The 26511-nt window shown below is 38.1% G+C and overlaps 1 protein-coding gene and 1 long non-coding RNA gene across 3 annotated transcripts; one reads left to right on the top strand and one right to left on the bottom strand.

Moving 5' to 3' along the window:
- The first annotated feature begins 891 nt into the window (after positions 1-891).
- LOC135201358 (uncharacterized) lies at positions 892-21539 on the top strand. Its single transcript, XR_010311512.1, has 4 exons — positions 892-1078; positions 1520-1613; positions 1801-1967; positions 21209-21539. It is a non-coding gene; the product is annotated as an uncharacterized LOC135201358 (long non-coding RNA).
- LOC135201357 (carbohydrate sulfotransferase 11-like) lies at positions 16323-22079 on the bottom strand. 2 transcript variants are annotated; one of them, XM_064230200.1, is made up of 7 exons: positions 21725-22079; positions 21440-21548; positions 18841-18964; positions 18381-18421; positions 17977-18170; positions 17524-17658; positions 16323-16883 (listed from the first exon to the last, which is right to left on the bottom strand). In XM_064230200.1, exons 3-7 carry the CDS (start codon positions 18906-18908, stop codon positions 16380-16382), a joined length of 942 nt encoding a protein of 313 aa, XP_064086270.1. In that variant the 5' UTR covers positions 18909-18964; positions 21440-21548; positions 21725-22079; the 3' UTR covers positions 16323-16379. The 2 variants fall into 2 exon arrangements, with proteins under 2 accessions (XP_064086270.1, XP_064086271.1); XM_064230201.1 differs by lacking the exon at positions 21440-21548.
- Positions 22080-26511: the final 4432 nt, after the last annotated feature.

The raw sequence follows: 26511 nt of genomic DNA, 5'->3' as shown, positions 1-26511 counted from the left end.
AGAATCTTCGTAGCATGAAAATATCGAAAGGCAGTTTAATTTTCAACTTGTATATATTTTCATATTGACTCTGAAGCAGATTATTTAAAGAAAAATTCCTTCTTAGGATACAAAAAATGTCGAGTGTAGAAAATGCCAGTAATAATCAAGGTAAAATGAATATTATTTGGATACAAAGAGAGATTATTTGCAATATGAAGAATGTTTCTTTCTTCGTGACTTTTATTTAATAAACCGATGACTTGTATCTCCTGTGTACCCGTAGGGGGATAGTGCCGTCAGTTCGCCTCATGCAGTGCACTGTAGACATTACATAAGGTTCTTTGCAGCGTGCCTTCGGCCCCTAGCTGCAACCCCTTTCGTTCTTTTTACTGTACCTCCTTTCATATTTTCTCCCTTCCATCTTACTTTCCAGCCTCTTCTAACAGTTGATTCATAGTGCAACTGCAAAGTTTTCCTCCTGTTACACCTTTCAAACCTTTTACTGTCAACTTCCGTTTCAGCGCTGAATGACCTCGTAGGTCCCAGTGCTTGGCTTTGGCATAAATTCCATATTCAATTCAGTTCAATTCAATGTATCTCCTGTTTTAGAAAATCAACTAAAAAAGTAAATCTTCAGCTGTGATACAAAGAAACCAAATTCTAAAAAATAATTCGGAATTACCAGAATGTAAAATTCAGCACCCGGTATTAAAGCAATAAAAGATTCTTTTTATAATTTATCCTTAAATAAAAAAAAAAAAAAAAAGGCAAGGAGTCTTTGGTTCTGATGCACATCGTAAACGCCTGAGAACGTGACTACGTCGTCCTTGAAGGTGACGTCAACGAAAATTGTTTTCGCAGTCATCGTGAACAAGTCGTCTTTCTCGTGTTTTCGCTTCGGTTGTAACAACGAAGCGAATCACTGGAGGTTTTTGCTTTGTTTGCTTTTGTGACTTTTCAAGATTCGTGGACGATTGCCTGGTTATGTTGTAGAAATAGCCATTAGTTTTAATTGTAAAAATATTATTGAGGATTCAAACTTTATGCGATTCAACGTGAAGCATCGGAGTCACCTGAAACATGCGCCAGGTTTGAAGTATGTTGTCATAAAACTTGGTATTTGTCCTTGGCCTTGATATGTGTCCTTAACCTTGAGATTTGTCCTTAAACTTGAGATTTGTCCTTAAACTTGAGATTTGTTTCTTTACTTTGATTTGTCCTAAAGCTTTATATTCGTTCTAAAATTTGAGTAACCTAACTTAAGATTTTTCAAGTTGTTTAGCGAATATTGAAAGTTATCGGGTCAAGTCCCTTGCTGTTTTACCATGCGTAGTTTTCAGCTTGCTTGGTTTCACTTATGTGATATTCTTTCTTGACAGTTGGTTGGGATACTCTTACTGTATCAGACTATCGTCTTAATCCGAAAAGCCATTTGGTATTGTTGATTTTAAGCAAGGTTTGTTCAGTTTTAATCATTCTAAAGATGTTACGCCTCGTGGGTCAAGAGTTGTACCAATTAAAAGTATATTTTTTCCAGGTTGTGGTGAATGGGATGACTTCCTTCGCAGAAGCTCGTTGCATTTGGCTGTTATTTAGAGTTTTAGTTCACAACAGTATTCTGCCATAAGAAGGTTAGTTTTTATTTAATGTGACTTGAAACCTTAACATAGCTGACAGTTTCTATTGAATGTGTTGTTGTGCTTTGATTAAATTTACGCTTTGTGGGTATATTTTTTGTCCTTTCTCCAGTAAAAGCTAAAAAGTTTAGCATGCAAGTTTATTATGAGTATATTAATTTAAATTTGACCTAACTTCCAGATTCTCGTGAGTACAATACCTTCTTTATCGAACGCCCCAAGAAACTTTCACATTATTATACGCAAATTATATTTTGAAGCCCGGAAATTTTTTCTAAAACAACTTTGGTAAGAAAAGCGCTCGCACTCCACGTTCGTTTAGTCACCAGTTTGGCATAATAACGAAAGGTGAGGTTCCAGTGTTTTCTTTCAACTTTTTATTTTTTTCCTCCACCCCTGCAGGGGCGGTGCTCCTGTAGGGGTGGAGGCCACGCCCTTAACCTGTTCCGTAGGTCTTAAAGACCTACGGGCAGGTTAGTGGGGAGTTTAAGGCGACCAACCGACTAATTAGGTTTTTTCTCTCGGCCATTTATAAGAATTAATGTATTTGAGCTAAAATGCATTTTAAGGTTAAGGTAATTGCTTGTTTTCAACTTCAAAAGTAGGTTGAGTTTTTGCAAGTAATTTGGCTTTTGGTCAGTTTTTAAACCTTTTACTGTAACTTCAAGGTTATTTATATTTTAAGACAGTAATTCGGCTCATGTTTAATGCAAAGTAGGCTTTATGTAAGGTTAGTTAAAATAATTTTTTTTAACACAGGAGTTTTTAGGTTTAATCTCTCAAGTTCAAAAGTAGGCAATTCTGTTAATTCATCTTTAATTTAAAAGGAACTCTACTTTGGAACTGTTTTGAGGGTAAAAAGAATATTGTAATTGTACTGTAAATTGTATAAAAGTTACGAACGTTATTTTGTAGTTATGAAATCCGCACAAACATATTTGATAAAGGTAATTTAGGAAATTTGTAATTAAGATGGATTTTTCAGAAATTTAAAGTTGAAAACATGACTGTAGTAACTGTTTTTACAATAAACAGGCCCGTTTTGCTATGATAATAGTACAATGATCTTGCCTATCCTCAAGTATTCAGTATAGGGTTACTACAACGCAGCAGTTTATAAATTTCTCAGTTTTATGCCAGTATGGTGAGACACCCAGCACCATTCTCTCTCTCTCTCTCTCTCTCTCTCTCTCTCTCTCTCTCTCTCTCTGGCCACTGGACTTCAGTCTTATACTCATAGTGCAATCTTGATATAGTGGCGTTTGTTTAATCAGTGGATCAGACCACTTGCATTGATTTTTTAGTACACCTGACCCCTTGACTGAGAAGGCATTTGCTCTGTTTACTTGATCACTAATCTTGACATCTGTTCAAGAACACCAAGTCTTAGACTGGTGATATTTGCCAATTGAGTTGGTGACTTAGTTCAATATGACATCAGTTCAGTGTACCTGGCCAACTCACTTCAAGGCATTTGTTCGTTAAGTTGCCACTTATTTTGGCGTTTGTTTGATATACCTGTCCATCTGACTTGGTTTGATCAGTGCGTTGATCACGTGATTGAAAGAAATTTGTGGTGCACTTTACTTTAGTGTGTTGGGGGTGGGGGCGGGAATATCCTGCCACCTTGCATGTTGTACAATAACTTCCTATTGTATGTTGGTACTCCTGACCGCTTTGCTTTTTTGCTAAGGACTCCAACTTGATGGCGTTTCTCCAAATTATCCTGGGGCCACTTTACTCGCTTTGCTTTGTTTGGTTGACTTGTTCAAAAGCCTGAGGATTGGTGAGGTATTTAAATTTTAAAGTTGTGGTTCATCCATGACTGTATTGAAATGTTTTTTCATGGAAAGTATGAGGTGTTTACTGTGATGAATTATGGAAATGAACAAATATTCATGCTGGGAGTTGATGTGATTGGTCTGCCTTGGTGCCGCATGATGGATCACAGCCAAAAAAAAAAAAAAAAAAAATTTAATTTAGATAAATCGCTTCTCGTCATTCATCCTGAGTGTCGATATTTGCGCTTATTTGTTCAATTTGCACAGCTTGTCATCTGTATTCCTTCTTGATACCTTGGACAAGGTGATTCATTCTCGATATGAGGTGCCTTCTAGACCGTGGAAATGCCCATGAGGTGCCTGTTTGCACAAATCAATGTGGAACTGTTCTTTCCGCCCCTCCCTCCCTCCCTCCCCCTCCCTCCCCCACCCTCCCTCCCCCACCCCCCTACCTCCCTCCCTCCCTCCCCTCATCCCCTCCACCTCCCTCCCTCACCCATCCCCTCCTACCTCCCTCCCTCCACCACTCCCTCCATCACTCACTCCATCCCTCCACCATCCTCCTCCCCCGCCCTCCCCACCCCTCCCACTCACTACCCCCATCATCTACCTCCCTCCCTCCATTCATCCCTCCCTCCTCCCGTCCTCCCTCCCCCCTTCCCCCTCCCGTCCTCCTCATCCATCCCTCCCTTTCCCCCCTCCCTCCCTCCCTCCCCACTCCCAACTTACCCTCTCTCCCCTCCTCCCTCCCTCTCCCCCCCTCCCCCCCTCTCATTACCCTCCCTCCCTAACTCCCTATCCACCCCCATCCCTCCCCCCCCTCCCCCCCCCCTCCCTCCCTCACTCACCTCCCCCCTCCATCTCCCCATCCCCCATCCCTCCATCCCCCTCCCTCCTCCCCCTCCCCCCTCCCCCTCCCATCCCCCCCGTCCATCCCTACCCCTCCCCCCCCTCCCCCCATCCCCCACCCCTCACACCCCTACCTCCCTACACCCCTCCCTCCCACACCCCTTCCCCCCATCCCTCCACCTCCCCCTCCACCCCCTCCCCCTCCCGTCCCTCCCTCCCCCTCCCTTCCCCTCCCCCCTCCCCCCACCGCCACAAACAAAAAAATTTGCTTAAAAATTTCCATATTGGTATAATTCTTATATAATGGTGCTCGAAAAGTTAACATTTTCTTTTTTTTACAATTGCACAATTAGATTAAAGTAAATGCTACTTGGGTAATCATTATTTTAGACAATGTACGAGGAAGAAGCTAAGTTTGACAAAGAAGTAACTTGAAGAAGAATAATCGGAAAAGCTGGAGGGAAAGTTCCTCTTGCCCCAAATAAAAATTCTTAATTGCTTTTACAGCTGCATATTGGAAGAGCAATTAGCGGTCTACATAAACTAGCTGTAATTTTCCCTTAATACAAAGTGTAAACGGTTACTCTTAAGAGTTTCCCATATATCCGCTTCTTTTTGGGCTTCTAACCTCGCATTTGCTTTTTACTCTCACAAGCCATAAACTTTACTATTCGTCTACACTCTACAACAGTTCTTACGTCTACCTCGGCTCTCCCAATCTCATGCATATTTAAACCTATGTAACATTACTCCAGACTTGTAATAATTTTGACGTCTTGAAAAAAAGATCAATCTCTCTCTCTCTCTCTCTCTCTCTCTCTCTCTCTTCTCTCTCTCTCTCTCTCTCTCTATATATATATATATATATATATATATATATATATATATATATACATATATATATATATATATATAATATAATATATTATATATAATATATATATAGATATATATATATATATAATATATAGTTATATAGATATATGAATATATAATATATATATATATAATATATATATATATATATATATATATATATATATGTATATTATATATTATATATCTATATATATAGATATATTATGTATATAATATATATATATATGATATCTATATATATTATATGTATAATATGTATAATATATTATATAGTATAATGGTATAAAATATATATATATATATATAATATATATTATTATATATATATATGTTGAATATAAAATATTATATATGATAATTATTGTTTTTTAATATCTTATCTATTAATAATATAAAATATATTATTATATATAATATAAATATATATATATATTATACAAATATATATATATTATCTATATATATATATATAATAAATATATATATCTATCTTAAAGTATATATATATAGTATATATATTATATAAATATAAGTATATTAAAATAATATATCCGTGTCAAGGCTTTCATTATTAAGTGGTTTCAGCCATTCTCATTTTAATGTATCTGGGGAAAATTCTAGAGGACCAAGTTACTCGTGTAGACATTTTCATTTGCTGTGAGAAAACTTGGTTTCAACTGAACGTCTCTTCATATCATTAAATTATATAACACAGATACACAGTATAATTTTTATGACTTTCTTCGGTTTCTCAGTATAGGAAAACCAGTCTTTAACTGGGGAAACTAGTGATTACGTATTCACGTAATATGTAATGAAGATGAATGCGCACTTTCGGCAGTTTATCATCATAAACTTCCTGTAGGGGGTTAGTGCCGTCAGTGGACCTCATGCGGTGCACTGTAGGCATTACTTAAAGTTCTTTAGTGTGCCTTCGGCCCCTAGCTGCAACTACTTACTGTACTTCCTTTCATATTCTCTTCATCTTACTTCCAACCCTCTCCTGACACTTGATTCTAGTGCAACTGCGAGGCTTTCCTCCTGTTACACCTATCAAATTTTCCTACCGTCAATTTCCATTTCAGCGTTGAAGACCTCATAGATCCCAGTGCTTGGCCTTTGGCCTAAATTCTATATTCAATTCAATTCGACTATCATATAAACCTACTAACAAAAAAAGCAATAACTAAATCTAGACTGACGGAGGAAGGCGGTGCAATTTTGCCTAATTGCAGTACACTTGTAATCACTCTCGCTTAAACACTTCATAGGTCATTTAGGTCAACGACGACAATATTAATGATAGCGGTATTAGTCAGATTTGTAGTGGTAAGAACAGACGTCATAATTACAGCTCCTGCTTCTAATAGCAGCAGTAATTATAACAGTCTCTGTATCTATGATGATGACAGCACGCGGTTATTATGAAGCAAATGGTAATTCATCGAATAACATAGAATAATATTGAAGTTGTTGTGATTATCAACACGTAGGTTGAGGTACATACTGGGTCTTGCTTTTTTCATATATGGACAGATGTAATACATTTTTATTAATACAAATATACTTATTACTTATGAATTTACATGAAATATGGATTACATATAATTATATACTAATATATATATCACATAAATAAATATATTTACACATACTTATTAATTAATGTTAATATAAATTACATATTTTATAGTACATGTATAATATTTATAAATTACTGATATATAGTTAAGTAATGATGTGGTTATTATATATATAATAAGTAGATTTTATTATTTTGATAATATTTATACAGATCTACATATATACACGTTGTTATATATTTTATATGTAATATTATATATATATATATATATATATATATATATATATATATATAATATAGATACTAATAATACTATACTATATAAAAATGTTTTATATATATATAATATATAAAAACTATAATAAATATTTAATATATATATATATATATATATATATATATAATATATATATATATATATGTAATATATATTCACCTATAACCAATTTTCACTGATTTAGTCTCGTTAATACATAGCGACGTTTTCACTATCAAAGAACTCGTAAAAAAAAACGACCTTACGTACTACCAGCGACCACAAGAGAGAGAAACTTATTCCAGCTGTCTTTGCTTTCGTTAGCAACCATGGCCGCCACAAAAATGATCGCCATTCGCTTTGGTCGATGACAAGGAAATCAAACGTCCAGTCAGTCTGAGGCCATGAGCCATAAACTACTTGAAAAAACTCCTTTTGTCTAGTGTAAACTAACGAAAAACTCAGAACTTGCTAGATATGCAAGACGTACGCAAACTTGGAAATTGCTGAGTATGCAAGACGCACCACTTAGTGAAATCTGTTGAATTGAACGTCACCTCCGTCCTCCTCCGTCTTCCTCCTGATCTTTCTCCGTAAGGAAATGTCCCCCAGAGGTGGTTACTGAATACCAACGAGCTTCTCAGTTTCTTCCATCGTGTGCTGCTGTTATTCGCCCCCATGTCATGTGCGTATTCTAAAGGCCCGTGGTGGAACTGGTTATATTCTCCCGTGCCTAATCACCGCCATCTTGAATTCAAGATGGCGGTTGCCTAATCCCCTAGTGGCCGGGTTCGACCTATTTCCCTACTGATCACAGCCGCTGTAGTACTATTAACTCGCCGTTTGTTTGTTTGTTTAATGGTGTTTTTGTCTTTTATTTGTATTTTGTCAACTTTGATGTTTATTTTTGGTTTTTTTATTTACTGGAAAGAGTAGTTGGTTTCTAGCCACGTGAAATATACCTAATCCTTCGGGCCAGCCCTAGGAGAGCTATTAATCAGCTCAGTGGCCTGGTTAAACTAAGATATACATAACTGGTAAGAGTAGTAGTAATGGGCTTTATTATTATTTTTTTTTTATGTTTACATGCCTATTCTTTAGCATTCATGTTCCGTTGATGTTACTTTCTTGTTAGTGCTTGTTCTGTCGTTTAATCATCACCACAGCTGTCGCTGTCTTTGAAAATTAAGAGTTAATTGCGTCAGGCCAGTTGATGAAAAAAAATGAGAAAGTTTTTAGGGGTTTTCATATAGCATAAGTGTCTATATATGAATTAGCTACAGTTTCTTTTCCTTTGATGACTTAACAAACGCCTCATTTCTTAGATTTTTTTTCAGTTACGCAGAAACTAGTTTGTCTTTAGATTCTGTGCAGGGTAAAGACAGCAATGTAGGATTTTCTTCTCTCCTCTCTCTCTCTCTCTCTCTCCTCTCTCATTCATCTCCGCTTCTCGTCTTCTCTAGCACTTGTAGGTTCTTCTCTCTCTCTCTCTTCCTCCTTCTCGCTTCTCTCTCCTCTCTCTCTCTCTCTCTCTCACTTGTAGGATTCATTCTCTTTCCTCCTTCCTCTCTGCTCCTCTCTCTCTCTCTCTCACTGTAGGATTCATTCTCTTTCTCTCCTCCTCCTCTCTCTTCTCCTCTCTCTCCTCTCTCTCTCTCTCTCTCTCTCTCTCTCTCTCTCTCTTTCAGATTCTGTGCAGAGTAAAGACAGCAATGTAGGATTCTCTCTCTCTCTCTCTCTCTCTCTCTCTCTCTCTCTCTCTCTTTTCTTTTAGATTCTGTGCAGGGTAAAGACAGCACTGTAGGATTCTCTCTCTCTCTCTCTCTCTCTCTCTCTCTCTCTCTCTCTCTCTCTCTCTCTCTCTCCCTTTTAGATTCTGTGCAGGGTAAAGACAGCACTGTAGGATTCTCTCTCCCTCTCTCTCTCTCTCTCTTTCTCTCTCTCTCTCTCTCTCTCTCTCTCTCTCTCTCTCTCTCTCTCTCTCTTTTAGATTCTGTGCAGGGTAAAGACAGAGAACTGTAGGGTTCTCTCTCTCTCTCTCTCTCTCTCTCTCTCCCTCTTTTAGATTCTGTGCAGGGTAAAGACAGAGAACTGTAGGGTTCTCTCTCTCTCTCTCTCTCTCCTCTCTCTCTCTCTCTCTCTCTCTCTCTCTCAATTATAGCAGTTCGTATGGTGAACATTTGAATTGGCCTTCTACTGTTATTTGGTTAATGAATAGAAACCTTCCCTTTCCGCACTAGTAAAAAGCTATAATCTGCAGAATGAAGGTCTGAAAAAAAAATATTAATTTCTGCATCAGTTTCAGACTGTTCTGAATTTCAAGAGGCTTCAGATCTTTGACAGTTCTAGTGTCTGATCGAGAAAGGAACCACTCCTGGCATCCATCCACAGCCTTGAAAGTCGCTCCTTACACTATTCTCTTCCTCTCCCCCGTCATAATCTCAGTCTTAATTTTACCCCTTGAGTTTTATTTTAATTCCCATCTTTTATTTGTCGTCCGTATTCTTATATCTCCCTTGTAATGCAGTTATCCCTAAACCGAGTGTCCTCTTTCAGTCAATTGGCTAACTGGTTCTAGTCTATCCAGTTATCCCTTTTAAAATTGCCACTTCTTTGGGCGATGTTTTGTTACAGGACTTGCATGCGGTAAAAATACAAACATAAAGACACATGCACGAGTATTAAAACTGTACAAACAAATTTATTTAATATAAAAGCAGATAAACCTATAAAGGAAATCCGTGTAACACCGTTTCCATTTGAATGTCTGTTTCTAAACGACGGGATAATTGTTTGATCCTAAGTAAATCAACAGGGAAAATATACCCTATCGAACTAATCTAAGATTATAGGGACACACACACACACACACACACACACAGAGAGAGAGAGAGAGAGACGAGAGGAGAGAGAGAGAGAGAGAGAGAGAGAGAGAGGAGAGAACGTCTTTTAAATTTTTTCATAACTGTGGAGAAAGGAATGCTTTGTCAAGGACCTCTCGTTTTCTGTTACAAGATGATATTTAGTTTACCGGAGATCTGATTACTCACGAGAGAGAGAGAGAGAGAGAGAGAGAGAGAGAGAGAGAGAGAGAGAGAGAGAGAGAGAGAGAGAGAGAGAGAGAGCGATGCAAACGAAAGAGAAATGATCCACTCCTGAAATCAAGGTTAGCCGAGAGGAGATTCCGCCGCCGTACAGCACGTAGAATAATGCCTCACAGACGATGAGCTTATCTGGTTGAGAGTAATGACTATTTTGATATCCTTTTCCTGCCTGGGCTCTCACCTGAAGGCTATATGACAAGACGTTCCGGTCCTTACTTGGTCACCCCGATGCACTTCCTGAATTCCTAACGAGCTTAACTGTTTAAGCAAAAGAAAGGCATCGTCTTGGACGCTGCTCTATTGAGTCATTAGGAGAGGAGATACATTTGATTTTATTATTATTATTATTGTTATTATTATTATTATTATTATTGTTTATTATTATTATTATTATTATTATTATTATTATTATTATTATTATTATTATTATTATTATTATTATTATATGCAAAAGCTTGAGCGTGCGTATATGTCGGAATTTTTATCTAGAAAGTACGGTAACGTTTGTGCATTGATCTTTTTAGGTAAACGAAGAAAAGATTTTTCTTCCCTGACTACTTGACCATCACATTTCTTTAATTCCGCCTTTCTGAAAACGAGATTTATCACTGAAACTTCTCTTTATCAATTCATTAGAGGATGATCCATCAAGAACCAATGAGGAATTCTAGATCGATTTAATGTTGAAACAAACTAATCTGTCTTGCAAACACGCCTTTTTTTCTGTGGGGAAGGTTGCAAAAGACGTCATACCAAAACACTGCAATTATTCTAATCGCAGTTCCCTAAACTGGAAATATATATGACTCGGGTTGCGCCCAGTTAACTTCAAAACCAGAATAATTATTTGTTTGTTTTGTAACACCGTTCCATCATTTTTCAGGCACAATGAGATTTGGCAGACAGGTCATACTGGAACACTGTTGTTATTCCGACCTCATCCTTTTCTAATTTAAAAATACGAGTCTCAGGCTGTTTAGAACCAACTGGAAAATTAAACACGACGGATGGTCATTCGATTGTTTCGTTACGTTCTGCGGCGCCTTTCACTTCCAACTAAGGTCAGTCCGTCAATGAGAATCCGCTGAATACATAAGATTGCCGAGAGTGACACGTCCACATCGCTACGTAACTTGACGAGAATGAGGACGTATAAAAAAAGGAATAAAGAATGAATCAATGTAAATGCTGATGCGGAAAAGGCGTTTCCTGATGACGTGGGAGCCATTACGACGGTATGGCAAATAGAAGCGATCAAGACATTGCAAAGGTGCCACAGAATAAGCAACAAAGACGTTGTGAAGATATCGCAAGGAAAGATGATCCTTATCTTTTGTCATTCAACATCACTTTCATTTTCACTGCAGCCAGCATTACAAGTGCAATACGTATGGACGAATGACTAACTACACCAGTAGACAAACTGACAGACAGACAGGTACGGACGATAGGCTGACTGCATCGATAGACAGACCCACAGACAGGTACGGACGATAGACTGACTACACTGATAGACAAACAGACAGACATACGGACGATAGACTGACTACACCGATAGGCAAACAGACAGACAGATATGGACGATAGACTGACTACACCGATAGACAAACAGACAGACAGATGTGGACGATAGACTGACTACACCGATAGACAGACCCATAAACTGATACGGACGTTAGACTGACTACACCGATGGACAGACCCACAGACAGACAGATAGAGAAGGGCGTTCGTCGGGCTCGTGTGACCTTGCACGGCCTTGCAGGTGACGCCTTTAACCTCAACAAGAAAACAAGGTCATTCGCCGTTGCGATTGTGCCGACACCCACCTGACGAGTGTTTTTGCTTTAGCCGTTTTTTGCTGTTTCCACTTTTTTTTCATCTGTTTGAGTTTTTATCAGCGTTTTTCTTCCGATGGCGTCATACATTAGATTTCTGTGTGTGTGGTTCTTTTTTTTTTTTTTTACTCAGCATTGCATTTGTTTCGTAAGATATCGGGATCTGTAGACCGTGCCTGCGATTATTCGTTTTCTGTCTTCAGCATTTTCAATGCCAGTCGCCAGTATTCGTCTCTACTTTATCATTTTCTTGTTATTGTTTACGCATTTTTCGAGCAGTTATTCGAGCAGTTATATCTCTCATTTGGCATTTTTTTGCCCTTATATTTTTAGAATGCAAACAGCTGTTGGTCTAACAAGCCGCGACCCATAACAAACTAGAAAAAATTGGGGTGGAACTCTTTTCAAAGTAAAAGGTCGATCCTGGCCTCGTCCAGGAAGGAAGTTTCAAAGTAGGAAAAAGCAGAATAAGGAAGAACGTTCTGGAGTCTGCGACAGTCAGAGAGCCGTGCAGTCAGAGGAATGCTGATTTTAACGAAGTAACCCCCGTAAGAAGGGTTGTGTCGTCAGTGCACCTCACGCAGCCCACTGTAGGCATTATTTAAGGTCCTTTGCAGCGTCCCTATGGCCCCTAGCTGAAATCACTTCATTCCTTTTACTGTACCTCCATTCATATTCTCTTTCCTCTTATCTTGCTGCAATTCACCCTTTTAGCGCTGAATGACCTCATAGGTCCTAGCGCATTTACCGTTGGCATAAATTCTATATTCCATTCCATTCCATTCAACGACGTAAATCTGGGATAGGTGGCATGACTTATAATCACTAGACTGCATGGGATGGGGAGGAAATATCGTCAGATTCAATAGAGCAGTGACCGAAATACTACTTGTAACAAACAGACGGACAGACCGATGGAAATAGGATCTGGGGGAGATGTAAGGATTGGGGCATCGCCTAGTGACCCTAGTCGAATTGCCATATTTTAGTCCTGTTGAAAAGGGAAGCAGAATATGGAGAGACCGAAATACAACCGCAATAATTATGAAAGGAGTGGGATGAAGACTAGAGCTCTCGGTGTAAAAACAACATCGCTCATTTTCCTATCAGAAAGTGATTTGTCCATGTAAACTTGATAACATTTATGAAGCAACCATGACGTTATTCGAACACACGAAGTACTGGCAGACAGATTATATATCGCAGGGACGGACTTCTAAGCCCCTAGTGAGTTTTAGTAGGTTCACATCAGCCGCTCATTTGATGTCTAGGCCCGCCCTAACGACGCTCCTGATTAGCTGTTGATAAGCCAATCGCAGGGCAGGAAACTCTCAGTCTCTCTAGAGTTTTCAGCCCTGTGATTGGCTTATCAACAGCCAATCAGGAGCGTCGTAAGGGACTAGCCTAGACATCAAATGCGCGGTTGATGTGAATCCCCTAGTTTCGGAGGTTCACGAGCCTATATCATCCTTATCCTTATTCAGTAATGTTACGTTTTACCCCGAACTTAAGGTGATTGCTATCCCAGCATAACAAAGGCTCTGTGCAGCTTTTCCTATTACTCTCGAGGTTACTGACCTGCGTGTTCCAACTGTCATGATTTCCATGGGTACATGTGCTACTTTGCTAGCGAGCGGATATCACCCTTTTGGACTTTGCGATCATAAGAGCCAGCTGATTTGTTTAGTTTCTTTTTTTCCTTTTTTTTTTGTGGGTACTTCCACACTGAGACTATATGACTTTTCAGACCTCTAAATTTTGTTTTTTTCCCTTTTAAACTCCAAGGTTGTGTGTCTAAAAACTAAACTCTTTGACATGATGAAACTCCAAAACTCCTTAAACAATAATTTCCTTAGTCTTCTGTGATGATCTAGTCCCATACTTGGATTTTTTTTTCTCTCAAGAATAAGTACCTTCTTTGCGTGACATGAATAGTATATATATACTTTTGTGCCCCTTGTTGCATCCTTGCTTACCAAAAGGCAAAAAAACGAACAAATAAACAAACGGAAGAGCAATAAACCATTTTTTTTCCGCTGTGGCATTCAAACATTTATTTAAAATATATTTTGGGCGTTTGACGTCTGGGAAAAAGACCATGACATTAGGGTTCGATTTATTTTTGCTTTAGTTCATTTTTTCGAATGTGCAGTAATTCTTTCCACCTCTCTCTCTCGCTCTCTCTCGCTCTCTCTCTCTCTCTCTCTCTCTCTCTCTCTCTCTCTCTCTCTCTTATGGCTGATAAACAAGAGAACCACACACCAGAAAAAGGAAATGCGAGGTGATGAACGGTCGTTATTTAAGGAGAGATTGACTCTGCTCAAAAATTCTCACAATTTCTCAGTTGGTTTCGGCGATAGCGAACGCCCGAATTAATTCACAACAACATTTAGCAGGCTATTCAGAGATGGTATGATCGTCATGACTATACTCTTTTTCCATCTGTCCATCCGCCTGTGGTGTTTTCGCATGGTAACACTGCGTCCCGGGCTTTAAATAGTTACGCTATGTGTCAGTTTTAGGTAAATAAAAGGATATATGGGTGTAAATTTGCAACTGAAAAGTGTTTTAATAATTTACTGTATGCGAATTACACCGTTAATATTCGAAATAGGATATTATTTTAAGCCCGGGACGCAGTGTTACCATGCGCAAACGCCACAGGCGGATGGACAGATGAAAAAAGAGTATAGGACTTTTACTTCCTAGAGGATTAGATCGTATATTATTTTCTTGTCTTCTATTCCGTTGTGGCCAACTCTTGCTCCATGAAAGCGTTAGGGTTTTGCTACATTTCGCATATGAATTTACCATTAATCTAAATACCTACAGTGCGTTCTATCCTGAAGCGTGTTTGCAGCGTTCCTTCGGTAGTCCATTTACTGTACCTCCGTTCATATTCTCGTTCTTCCATCTTATTTTCACTACTTTCCACTTTCTCTTAATAGTTGTTGATAGTGCAATTGTGGGAGTTTCCTCCTGTTACGTCTTTAAGATCTTTCCACTCTCAATTTCCCATTCAGCGCTGAATGACTTTACCCTTTGGCTGGTGGCCGAAGTTTGATATTACGTTCTATTCCCGGCTAGGTCTACTTTTTAGCCTTTTACTTTACCTCCATTCCCGCTTCCTTTCTACAGTCTTACTGCCCAGCCTCTTCCATTATTACTCCTAAGGGAACTTTGGGTTTTCTCCCAGTTCCACTTCCACCTCTGGAGTTTTGTACTTCATTTCTTTTATTTTCTTAAGTCTCCGCATAGTGCTGCTGTCTAACTCCTCGCACTCCCTCTTTTTCACTTCAACGCTGAATAGCCGGAAGTGCCTCATTACATGGCTTGGCAGCCTCAATTTCCTTAAATTAAATGGAATTATACCATTAGTCAAGACTGATTTGGATCAAGTGACCTGGTTCAGGTTACGTGAGAAACGACGGAGATCTGAATTCCTTGGTCCCTGTAAGTTTATATCCTCAGCTGCAACCCCCTTTCATTCCTTTTACTGTGCCTCCATTCATATTATCTTTCTTCCATCTTGCCATCCACCCTCTTCTGACAATTATTTCATAGTGCAACTGCGAAGGTTTTCATCTCGTTACATCGTTCACACCTACCTATACTCTCAATTTCCTTTTCGACGCTGAATGACGTCATAGGTCCCAGTGCTTGGCCTGTAGCCTGAACTCTATATTCCATTCTACTCCATTCCCCTATTAGGTAATCCTAACAGCTTTTAAACTTTGTGATTTACCGGCATTCCTTGTATCCAGAATCGCATGTTTTCCTGATAGGTAAGGGATTACGTGCTTCGCCATGATTACTGTTTGTGTTTAATGGGGGTTGTGTTGCGAAATGTCATTGGGCATTTGAATTATCTTGGAAATAAACAAATAATATTTTGGCAGTTATCCCTACATAGAGCTGACATTACCTCACAATCGTGAAGACCAAATTCTTAATGCTTGAAATTAGTTTCTACTCGTAAAACTCGTGCTCACCTTTCTTTAGAATAATAAACGCAATTTTCTTGTTTTCCTCTTTTGAAAGAAAGCCGCCCTTTCTGTGATAAGATCAGTTCGTTGATAAGTTTATACTATAAAGGTTCTTTTTGCGATCTTCCAAATGGTTGCTTAAGCGCCTCAGTGGCGTGGTTGGTATGATGTTGGCGTCCCATTTCGGTGGTTTTGAGTTCGATTCTCGCCCATTCCATTGGGGAATGAGAGAGGTGTATTTCTGGTGATATTAGTTCACTCTCGACGTTGTTCGGAAGTCATGTAAAGCCGCTGGTCCCGTTGACCACTGGTTCCATGCAACGTAAAAACACCATATAAAACAAACAAATGGTTGCTTGAATCTTTACAACGAAATGTAACTATAGTTTCTTGGAAGTGAAAAGCATTTCTTTTACTTTGCGACAGTTTATATGATCGACGAAAATATATTTTCCGAGTAATTAGGCAGAAGATGATTCCTGTTATGCAGGTATGCTGTATTCAAACATGTCAAAATCATTGCCGAAGTAATGAGAGATTGCCAGCATCTGTTCCGTGGTGAGGTCCTTCTGTAACTGGCCAACGAGAGAGGCGTTAATCCTCCTCTCGTGATGTGGGAAATGGAAGTCGTCGGGCGCCCCGATGGCTCGTAGCAACCCCTCAGCGTCCTCGTCCAGAGTTTCGAACTTCAAGATAAAGTCGTAGTCGATCTGGCAGGGGAGGCACAGGGACTCGTAGGGCGTCCAGTGTTCGTCCGAGCGCCCTCGTTTCCTGACGACGAAGCTGACGAACTCGGGCCACGTGATGTCCATCACAGTGGCGTTCTTCCTGGTCTTCCACAAGAAGGGCAGGAGTAGACGCTGCTTTTCGAGTATTCCTTCTTTATGGTGAATCTTGCCGAAGTAAGCCGAGGCCAGTCGTTCGATGGGATGACGGACGACGATGAATTTCTTGTAATTTTCCAGCTTTTTTACGATTAACTCGTCCTGGAAAACGTAATGGCATTATCGTAACAGTGGATGTTTCACGGTAATTTCCGTAACATTTTAGTGCGTGACCTTCGTATCGCATAAAGGTATGTGTATTTATCTTAGTTTAAAAACTGTGAACAATCCTTACCCAAGTGATTAAAAAAAAAAAAGCTAGTTACACCAATGATTCTCTTTTTCTAAACAAGCTGGCGATAGCAAGGTACCATGAAATGCACAATTCTCCAAAAAATGAACTTAATGAAAAGTTTATTCTTTTGTTTGTGCAGTTCGTTATTCCAGTCGGCTAGTATATTCTTTCGTCTATTGTTGTCGTAGTTTGCTGTATTCTAACGTCTTTATTCATTGTAGTCGGTCGTTGCTGTCAGGTGATTTTTAACACTTTTATCGCCGCATTCGGCTGCTTTCTTCACCCTTTTGTCGTTACAGTCAGCTTTATTCCTACCTGTGTCGTCGTTTTCATCAGCTGCATTCTCGCCAATTTTCTAGTTCATTCAGCTGCACTTTTGCCTCTCCCGTTGTCGTAGCCGACTCATTATTAAAGTCACAGCCAGCTGTAAAACTAACCTTTTTAGCGGCTACAATCAGCTGCACTTTTGCACTGTATTTATGACGGCAAACTGCCGTACATTCTTACCTCTTTGGTCGTCTGAAGCAACTGCATTTTTCCCATGAGGTAGTGGGGTGAAGCCAGATCAATATCGTCAACTTGCTTGGCGTCGCTGATATTGCCGAGTATCATAAACACCCTCTTCCAGCTTGTGCACCCGACCTACGGAGATAATTTCTTATTGTTGTGGTTATCACCTGTGCGATTTGGCTTCATTTCCCAACATATTTCATGACAAGAAAGATTTACACGCTTTACGTTTGGCATATAGAACAGTACCAATTGAGCTGACATGCACAAGTCGTAGTGCAGCTAAATACATCTTATTTTTACTGTATAGAATCTCTCTTGAGGTCTAGATTCATTACATAAATTTATTCACAAAATACAGACTCATGTGAAGCCATTTCACAAAATTCCAAACTTTTGAAGTACGATTTTGATATAAGATTTGCCCATGATTCGTAACCAGCAGATTACCTTTGGAATAAAACAATAGATAACTTTGTATTTATCATCCGCCAGAAGGAACGTTAAGTCATCCTTGTACATCTCCACTAAATGAGCGTATTTGGTTCTCCTTGACGTCCCTCGTGAGGAGTTTTCTCCACAGGCCGCCCTTAAGATGCTCCTCCTCCTCTCCTGCTCCTTAGCCCAGGTACTCTGTTCTGGCTCTGTGAGAAGGATTTGTCATTAAAAAGTATTCATTCACAACAGACGCGCACTTTTTGAGAAGGAATAGTCTTTCAAAAATGATTCACTCACGGCAGATGCATTTGGGAAGGGCTTTTGAAAAATCTGATTTCATTCAAAGGATCAGGTGAGCAATTTACCTGAAATACTGAACGTAACACAAACAATGATATCAGAAAGGTGTAAATTACCTGGTAGAGGAAAATACTGCTGTCTCGTGACCAGAACCTCGCTGAAATTAAAAAAAGGTTGAGAATTAGTCACCGGCATGAAAAATTGACTCGAAATTCTTGGTCCAATGTTGAGATAGATGTCCATTTGACTGTTTCAGGGATGTGGGCTGTTTCTCGCTTGAATCCTTAGAAGATTAGTGTAAACAGTACTAGTCACAGGGACTTCAGTAGCATTATTTTCAGCTTTGAAAATTGATCGATCACTGAAAGTATTGCCGTAATTATCTGGCGCTAGTTGTAACTGAAGTTCAAATTAAAGCCAAATATGTCATTTCTAATTTTTACCACTTTTGATACGCTTAGCTTTATTAAGTTTATCACCTATTTATCGATATTACATTTCAAATAAAAGTTACTTAATTGACATAAGTAACATTAATGACAATATCAAATCGTGGAAGGACTTTAACTTGCTTACCTGTATAGCAGCATATACGCTGTAATGGCCATTAAACATCCAGTCCCAATTATCTTTCCGGAGATCATCGTGAGAAGTAGGGAAGAGGTTCCTTGCTATCCCACTTATTCGACCTTTGGAATGGCTGGAATTATTTTGATACTTATATTCTATTACCATAAGTCTTCTCAATACGTCTGTACATAAATGTATACTCAAACATACTCACAAACTAATTATATGTATTTATATATAATATATATATATATATAAATATATATATGTGTATATAATATTTGTATATATATATTATATATATATATATATATCTATATATATCATATATATACAGGGTTTTTTTCCACGAAGGAAAAAATGAAAAAGCGAGATAGCCAAGTACTTCCTTCGTGGCAAAAAAAAAAAAAAAAAACCTTTATTTATACATAACATCACGTTTTATATACTTCGTGATCAAGTTATTCTATATATATTATATTATATATATATATATCCATATATATATATATATATAACCATATATATAGATAGATAGATAGATATATGAAGATTTGTAGCACCAATGAACGCGTACTTAAGAATATCCTTAAAATCCACGGGAGAAAGGTGAGTGAAAAACTGGGGACTTAGAACAAGTACTTTCGTAGTATATTCTACGTTTTCAAGTTCACACTGAATACAACAGAAGTTGACAGACCTTTATATACAAAAACAGAAAAGGGGGCGGGGTTACAGTTTGTTAATCTGGGCGGCGGCGTGTTCTTTTAAGCAAAAGAGATAAGGAAAGAGGATCAAGGGACAATCCAGGATGGAGATTTAAATTCCTTGTTGACGTGGCTTCAATAAAAGTGGATTCCAACAGATTTCTTTTGCTGTGATATGGCATATTTGTGCTGAGAGCATCTCTTCTTTAGATCTTTCGATGATTGCTCTGTATAAATTTGATTACTATGTGTGTTTGTGTATCATGCTGTACTTTAACCTGAAATAAAAAGTCCACATAAGGTTTGTAAATATGTAAATATGGAAAATGGATTGTTCCAAGTATTTACCATGGTTTCTTTGTAATTATATCCTGCTTCTGGGTACTTGTTACTTAATTACAACTTACACGAGTAAGCCGTTTTAAAAATTATTGTGGACCTTTTTCCTGATATATAATCAGGAAAAAGGTCCTCAATAGTTTTTAAGACGGCTTACTTATGTAGGTTGTAATTCAGTCACCCGTGTGGCGGCGTGGGAAATCTGTGTAACATCTTCATAACGGTTGGACGATTTTTGATGAGATACTCACTGACCTTGTTCATATAAATGTAACTTTAGGTGGATGACGATGAAAGTTTGATTATTTATCGCCATAGACACCAGCTCGTCCTTTAGTTTGTGTATTTCAGTGTCAAAGTAAGCTCAATTTAGTTAGCGTATTTCAGTGTCAAAGTAGGCTTTCTATTGGGAGTTCTTGCTAAAATCATTCTAGGGCGGTAAAGGATTATATGAATTCAATTGCAGCCTGAACACCACGTATTCTTCTTATTCTTCCTTAACTGCTTCATGTTGCAATTACTACTGCAATTGCTATCTTGGTACCATTACCATAAATGTATGTATATGGCTGTTACTGCCTCTAAGATTACTGTGGACGAGACTAACGAGTTATAGTTTCGTTGTTGTGCTCTGGCTACCAAGTATATCCGATTTACAGCCCTCTACCCTCAGTAGTTTTAAGATCTGAGGGCAGACAGAAAAAAAGTGCAGACGGACAGACAAAGACATCTCGATCATTTTCACTTCCCAGAAAACTAAAAGTTACAAAACGTTGGTGAGCTGAAGAAAGAGCAGAATCATCGTCACAATCATACGTAACCGTTCAAGATCATACGGGAAGAAAGCAAATGTAAAAAAGAACTCAATACTCTATTGTTCTGTGTGAACTACGATACTGACGAGAAAACATTACAAGACATGTCAGAAGCAACTCATTTTGAATACGTACAAGGGCCCGCCAGAGAGAGAATCATCCCTGTAGAGGGCTGTACCATAAAATCAAAGTGAACGAAGTGAAAGATCAAAAACAATGAGGGAGTTTTGTCTAAATCATCTACCAAGCTATCTATACTTGCTACATTGGGCATGACGATGTTATTTAAAGGTAAGCCTAATTGAAATTGGTTTGATAAATGTAATTTTTTTTTTAGTTTTAATTAAGGTATAGTTTCGAAAATTTTTCATTCGTCTGTCTGTCGCTGTTATCGGTCTACATTTTCAGAATATGTAGGGCGATTTTCCTGGGTCATAAGTTAAGAGATTATATTTTCATTTCCTCTTCCAATGACATTAATATGTTCTCGTTTTCTTTGCTATAAATCTACAGATACACCACTGGTGAACTTTGTCAGGTGATCTACGTGGCTATTTGAAAAATGCACGGTTTCTTAGACACCAAGTTTTTCTGGCCCAAGAAACATGTTGTAAACGGTAACTGTATTCAGAAAGACGTTGGCATGGCATGCCCGCGGTATTTAAAGGACCTTGGTATCCCCAAATGATGTTTGTCATCCGTAAGAGGATGACGAGGCTTATGTTAATTTGTTCCTCCACTAACCTTTCTTGCAAAGCATCGCCAAATTAGATCTTACAAGGCGCCGGCTCCTCATAGTTCATCATACTCAACGGCCACTTTAGAACGAGGGTTCGCGCTGTTATTAGACAGTCTTCATCAAAACCATAAAAAAAAAAAAAGTTTTAAAGTCTAGTTAATAATAAAAAATAAAATCCAGTAATTTGTAAATATTGTAGGTGTACATTTTTTAATATTTTGTAATACCTTACTTATGTAAATGACATGTAATATTTTTCTAATAAAAGATAAAAAAAAAAATCAACCAACCTTGAAACGATCCTTGAGCCCTGGCGATGGGTTTGACGACTGAACAGATCCGTCACTATTGAAGACTGCAGCCACGCACGGGGATGTTATATTTAGCATTTTCCTTGATAGGACAGTGACGGGTATTCTGCCTCTTACGAAGTGAAGTACTTACAACTCCAAAGAGTGAAGGATTCCCGGAATTCTGACGAGAGAGAGAGAGAGAGAGAGAGAGAGAGAGAGATTCTACACGTAGAGTGTCTGTTACTTGCAATAGCAGTACGATCTTTTAAAACGAGCGAAGGCATGGCATCCGTCACGATTAGACTAAGATGAATAGGAATTAACTTTTCCTCGTCCGGAGTCCTATTATTAGACGCTGTCACAGTCTCGTATCTGTATTCAGAACTCCAGGTTGTGCGGTACGTTTATAAGTAATGTCGCTTTTATCATGGAATGGAAGCGGTAAAGAAAATATAAAAGGTTTTTACGGCAGTTTTGGATTAAACTACATTTATATTCCGAGCAGACATGTATATGACAAACAACGTCCTCCCCCCCTCCCCATCTATATTTAAATATATAATATATATAATTATATATATATATATATATATAATATATAATTAATATATTATATATATTATATATAATAAATATATATATATATGTTATATTATGTGGTAATCTATATTATGGCCAGAATGTAAATGTAGCTTAATCCAAAACTGCCGTAAAACCCTTATATATTTTCTTTACCGCTTGTATTCAAAGATAATAGCGACAGGACTTAACGAATGTACTCCACGACCTGGAGTACTGAGTATACAGATGCGAGATTGTTTCACAGCGTCTAGAAATATCACTGAACGAGGAAAAGTTCATTCTTATTCATCTTTGTCTAATCGTGACGGATGCCTGGCTTCGCTTGTTTTAAAAGATCGTGCCTCTATTGTAAGTGATATATATATGTATATATTATATATATATGTGTGTGTGTGTGTGTGCGCGCGCGCGTGCTATACGATCACAAGTGACACGTGAAGATTGTATATCAAGAGCCAACAGGAAAAAATGAAAAGCAGTAGTTTCTAGCGCTTTCTTGTATTCTTGATACACCTCATCAGGGTACAATATATAACAATAGGATAAAAAAAAAATTCGAAATTTCAAAAGTAAACACGAAAAAAAGAGAGAGTAAAATATAGACCAACCAAGCAGCCTAGTCAAGAAGCAAATGGTCCACAGCCTAGAATACACTTAAAGGATAAATACCACAAACGGAAAGGAAACTACTAAGCAGTCAATTTACTACTAGTTACGAAGTTGTTAACAATACATTTCTTTAGCCAGTTATCTAGTTTATGTATATTGTCCGTTGCTAAAAAAACTACATGACATATTTGATTAAGCTGGGTTCTATAATGTTTCTTTAAATATCTCTACAAAGGAAATATAATTCCTTAGAGATATCAAAAGAAACATAATTGTATCTAGCTTAATAAAATGTCATGTTGCGTTTTTAATATTAGCAATGAACAATATAAACTAGATAATTGCCTCAAGAAATGTATTGTTGACAACTTCGTAACTACGTAGTATGTAATTGACTGCTCAGTTTTTTCATTTCCGTTTGTAATATTTATCCTTTAAGTGTATTCTAGGCTGTGACCATTTGCTTCTTGACTAGGCTGTTTGGTTGGTCTATATTTTACGTTTTTTCGTTTTTATATTTTTACCTTTGAAACTTCGAAGCTATTTTTCATTCTTATATATTGTACCGTGATGAGGTGTATCAAGAACACACGAAAGCGCTAAGGAAAAAACTGCTGCTAAATTTTCTCATGCAATAGCTCTAAGATATATATATATATATATATATATATATATATATATATATCTATAATAAATAATTATATGATTATATCTTCTATATTATATATATATCATATATATATATATATATATATACTATATATATATATATATATATATATTATGTGTGTATAATTTGCTCAGAGCATAAAGGTTTATTTAATCTAAGCTGCAAAACCTTTTAAACATTTTATTTTATTGTTACCAAAGACGGCAAGAGATTCTGAAAGGTAATAAATACAATAACATCTCTCTCAGGATCCCACTGAAAACAGGCTATGGAGAAATTGCAATTATTTTTCGGTTTACTGAAGGGTTCATTTCAGTGTTGTATACCACGATAACCCAATCGTTTCCCTGTTCTTTCTACCTCTATGAGGGAGACGTTGCAAGGAGTGGTCCCGTTCCTAATTATGGTTGAGGGTTTTTCGTCCTCATCTGTGAGTAGTCGGCAGAAAAGGGTGATAAAACTAAGGGCCACGAAGCTTTTCTTTAGAGTATTCCTCACGATATGAATTCAAATGACCCGGACACTAAACAATTTAAATATATATTTTTTTATAATAGCTTTCAATAGTACCCAGTGGAAAGCATGCCCAGTCAAGGGTCAAGTATGAAGTTTGACCTTAAATCTGGACCTTTTCCTACCAACTGAGTATGTTTTGATGTCCTCAGGATGAGTGTCGTGCATTCTCTGAATGTGGCTTTTATCACTTTTAAAAAGTTAAGTATATCTTAGTTTAACCAGACCACTGAGCTGATTAACAGCTCTCATAGGGCTGGCCCGAAGGATTAGATATTTTGACGTGGCTAGGAACCAATTGGTTACTTAGCAACGGGTCCTACAATTTATTGTGGGATCCGAACCACACTATATCGAGAAATTAATTTCTATCGCCAGAAATAAATTCCTCTGATTCCGCGTTGGCAGAGCAGGGAATCGAACTTCGGACCACCGGATTGGCAGCCGAGCTCGAAAACCACTCGTTCAGCGAGGAACTTTTCATCACTGAAACTATTTCTTTAGGTTTTACAGCGCCATATACGCGTTTAGTTACCACAAGAGTCTCTTTTGTAATACACATTGAGTTTTTGTAACCTTGAAAGAGTCCTTTAGAGAAGTGCGTGTTTGTTTAGAAACAACTGGTGGAAGGATTAGTTGAAATTTAAAATGTAAAAAAAAAGACACGTCACTTTATCTGAATATCTGATATATATAAATCCGGAGCGAATTATACCTATATCACAAGATGATGATTGGTAATATATTAATAAATGAGGGAAGAGCTCCGTGACAATATTTTACATCCATACGTCTTCGCTTGAAAATAACTAAATTTTGAATAACGAAAGGCTAATAACATATAAATATGTTATAGCTACTAAATTTTAGCCGCTAAAATCAGTGTTTTACTCTCCTCGCGTCCTCAGGGACTGACTTATGGCTATACTGAGCAGGGGTAGCTATAACAACCAAAACTAATTCATTACTAATGGTTTTTGTTAACCAACAAATAAGCCCTGAAACCGGTAACGAGCCGCTCAAAGTAGCGAGAGACCCCGCTGGTGTAAGGACTGCTTAATTTAGCAACAAGCTATTTGGAAAAACATGTGCATCCTCGAATAGCCACTGAATGAACATTGTTAATTTAGCTTTTTCGTTTTCAGTTGTTTTTACAGATCTACAAAAAAATCCACTTTCCCCGCGATGCCCACAAAGGTGCGAATCTCAGGACAATTCGTGGAGAATTTCGCTCGAGATCACAGATCTAAATATATAACTTATAATAACGTATTTCTAAATTTCTACCCCTCAGCACTAACAATTATATCTTCTGGGTAAAAGGTTTAGTATGCAAAAATTTGCATTGACAAAAATCTTGTGCGAATGATGACTGAATTTAAAGATGTCAGCAGAACCTGAGGAAAGGAATAACCTTCAACATAATATGACTGTTGTTGAATGCTGTTGCTTTTGTGGTTATTTATGAAGCTAATCATGATCTAGCAGGTCTTGCTTCTTAGTGGCCAGGATGACCAGAGGAAAAACAGCAAATCTTTGCACATGAAATAAAACAGAAGGTTCTCTCGTGGGAGACGGCAAATATCACAAACGCTCATCACGTATTTAGTTATCTTGTAAATGTAATATCTTGACCTGGTTTAAGACAATTTATGTATTGAAAATTACCATTAACACGTTATTTCAAATGTAAAACGATAAAAGATCTTTATAAGTTCTTAATCATGAATCATGTGGATTACTGGTGCCATGACTGAATGAAAAATGAGGCAACTGATGAAATAATGGGCCGGCGATAATTGACTGGGCGTGTACCTCCGTAAGTCACAACCCTTTACCATTGAAGGAGAAATTTCATGTAATGATCGTAATGGGTTGCCTTTGAGAGTCCGAATCCCGCTAACCCCCAACAACCCTCCCTCACAAAAAAACCACCCCCTCCCTCCTCCCCACCTCCAGACCCCCCGAGGGGGGGGACCTCTTTAACTTAGCCCGCAAGGGCTCTGGAAACAACGAGTGGCTCGCGCTACCGAAGGGAAAGTGCCTTGTGTGATATTCATTATGTGTTTGTCCTGTCACTTTCACTGGCTCTGGCCGCGTCTAAACGTCCGTCAGTCAGGTAGACGGGTAGATCATCTACCTGGTATAGGCCGTCCCTCTCTCTCTCCCTCCAGAGACCTGCAGCTTTTGCCGTTCCTTGACGGGTGATTCATTTCTGTTGTTGACCATTCAGTGACAATTCGTGTGGACTTTGTTGTTGTGTGCGATGGCTGGATTGCGTGTTTGTGAGTCAGACCATGGCAACAGCGGTTGACACGAGCTGTCTTCTGCGTTGTTTGTTTGTTTGTTTAAATGTTTTCTCTCTCTCTCTCTCTCTCTCTCTCTCTCTCTCTCCTCTCTCTCATAGTGC

The sequence above is a fragment of the Macrobrachium nipponense genome, chromosome 28, assembly GCF_015104395.2.
Source record: "Macrobrachium nipponense isolate FS-2020 chromosome 28, ASM1510439v2, whole genome shotgun sequence".
In the NCBI taxonomy this organism is placed as follows: Eukaryota; Metazoa; Arthropoda; class Malacostraca; order Decapoda; family Palaemonidae; genus Macrobrachium; species Macrobrachium nipponense.
This window is presented reverse-complemented; position numbering and strand designations above follow the sequence as displayed.

What these genes read in the sequence shown, in the direction of transcription:
- LOC135201357 (XM_064230200.1), bottom strand. Translation starts at nt 18,908, where the DNA reads ATGATCTCCGGAAAGATAATTGGGACTGGATGTTTAATGGCCATTACA. An exon ending in TCTATTGTTTTATTCCAAAG is followed by an intron (nt 17,659 to 17,976) that starts GTAATCTGCTGG and finishes TTATCTCCGTAG; the next exon opens with GTCGGGTGCACAAGCTGGAA. An exon ending in TGCTTCAGACGACCAAAGAG is followed by an intron (nt 16,884 to 17,523) that starts GTAAGAATGTAC and finishes TACGTTTTCCAG; the next exon opens with GACGAGTTAATCGTAAAAAA.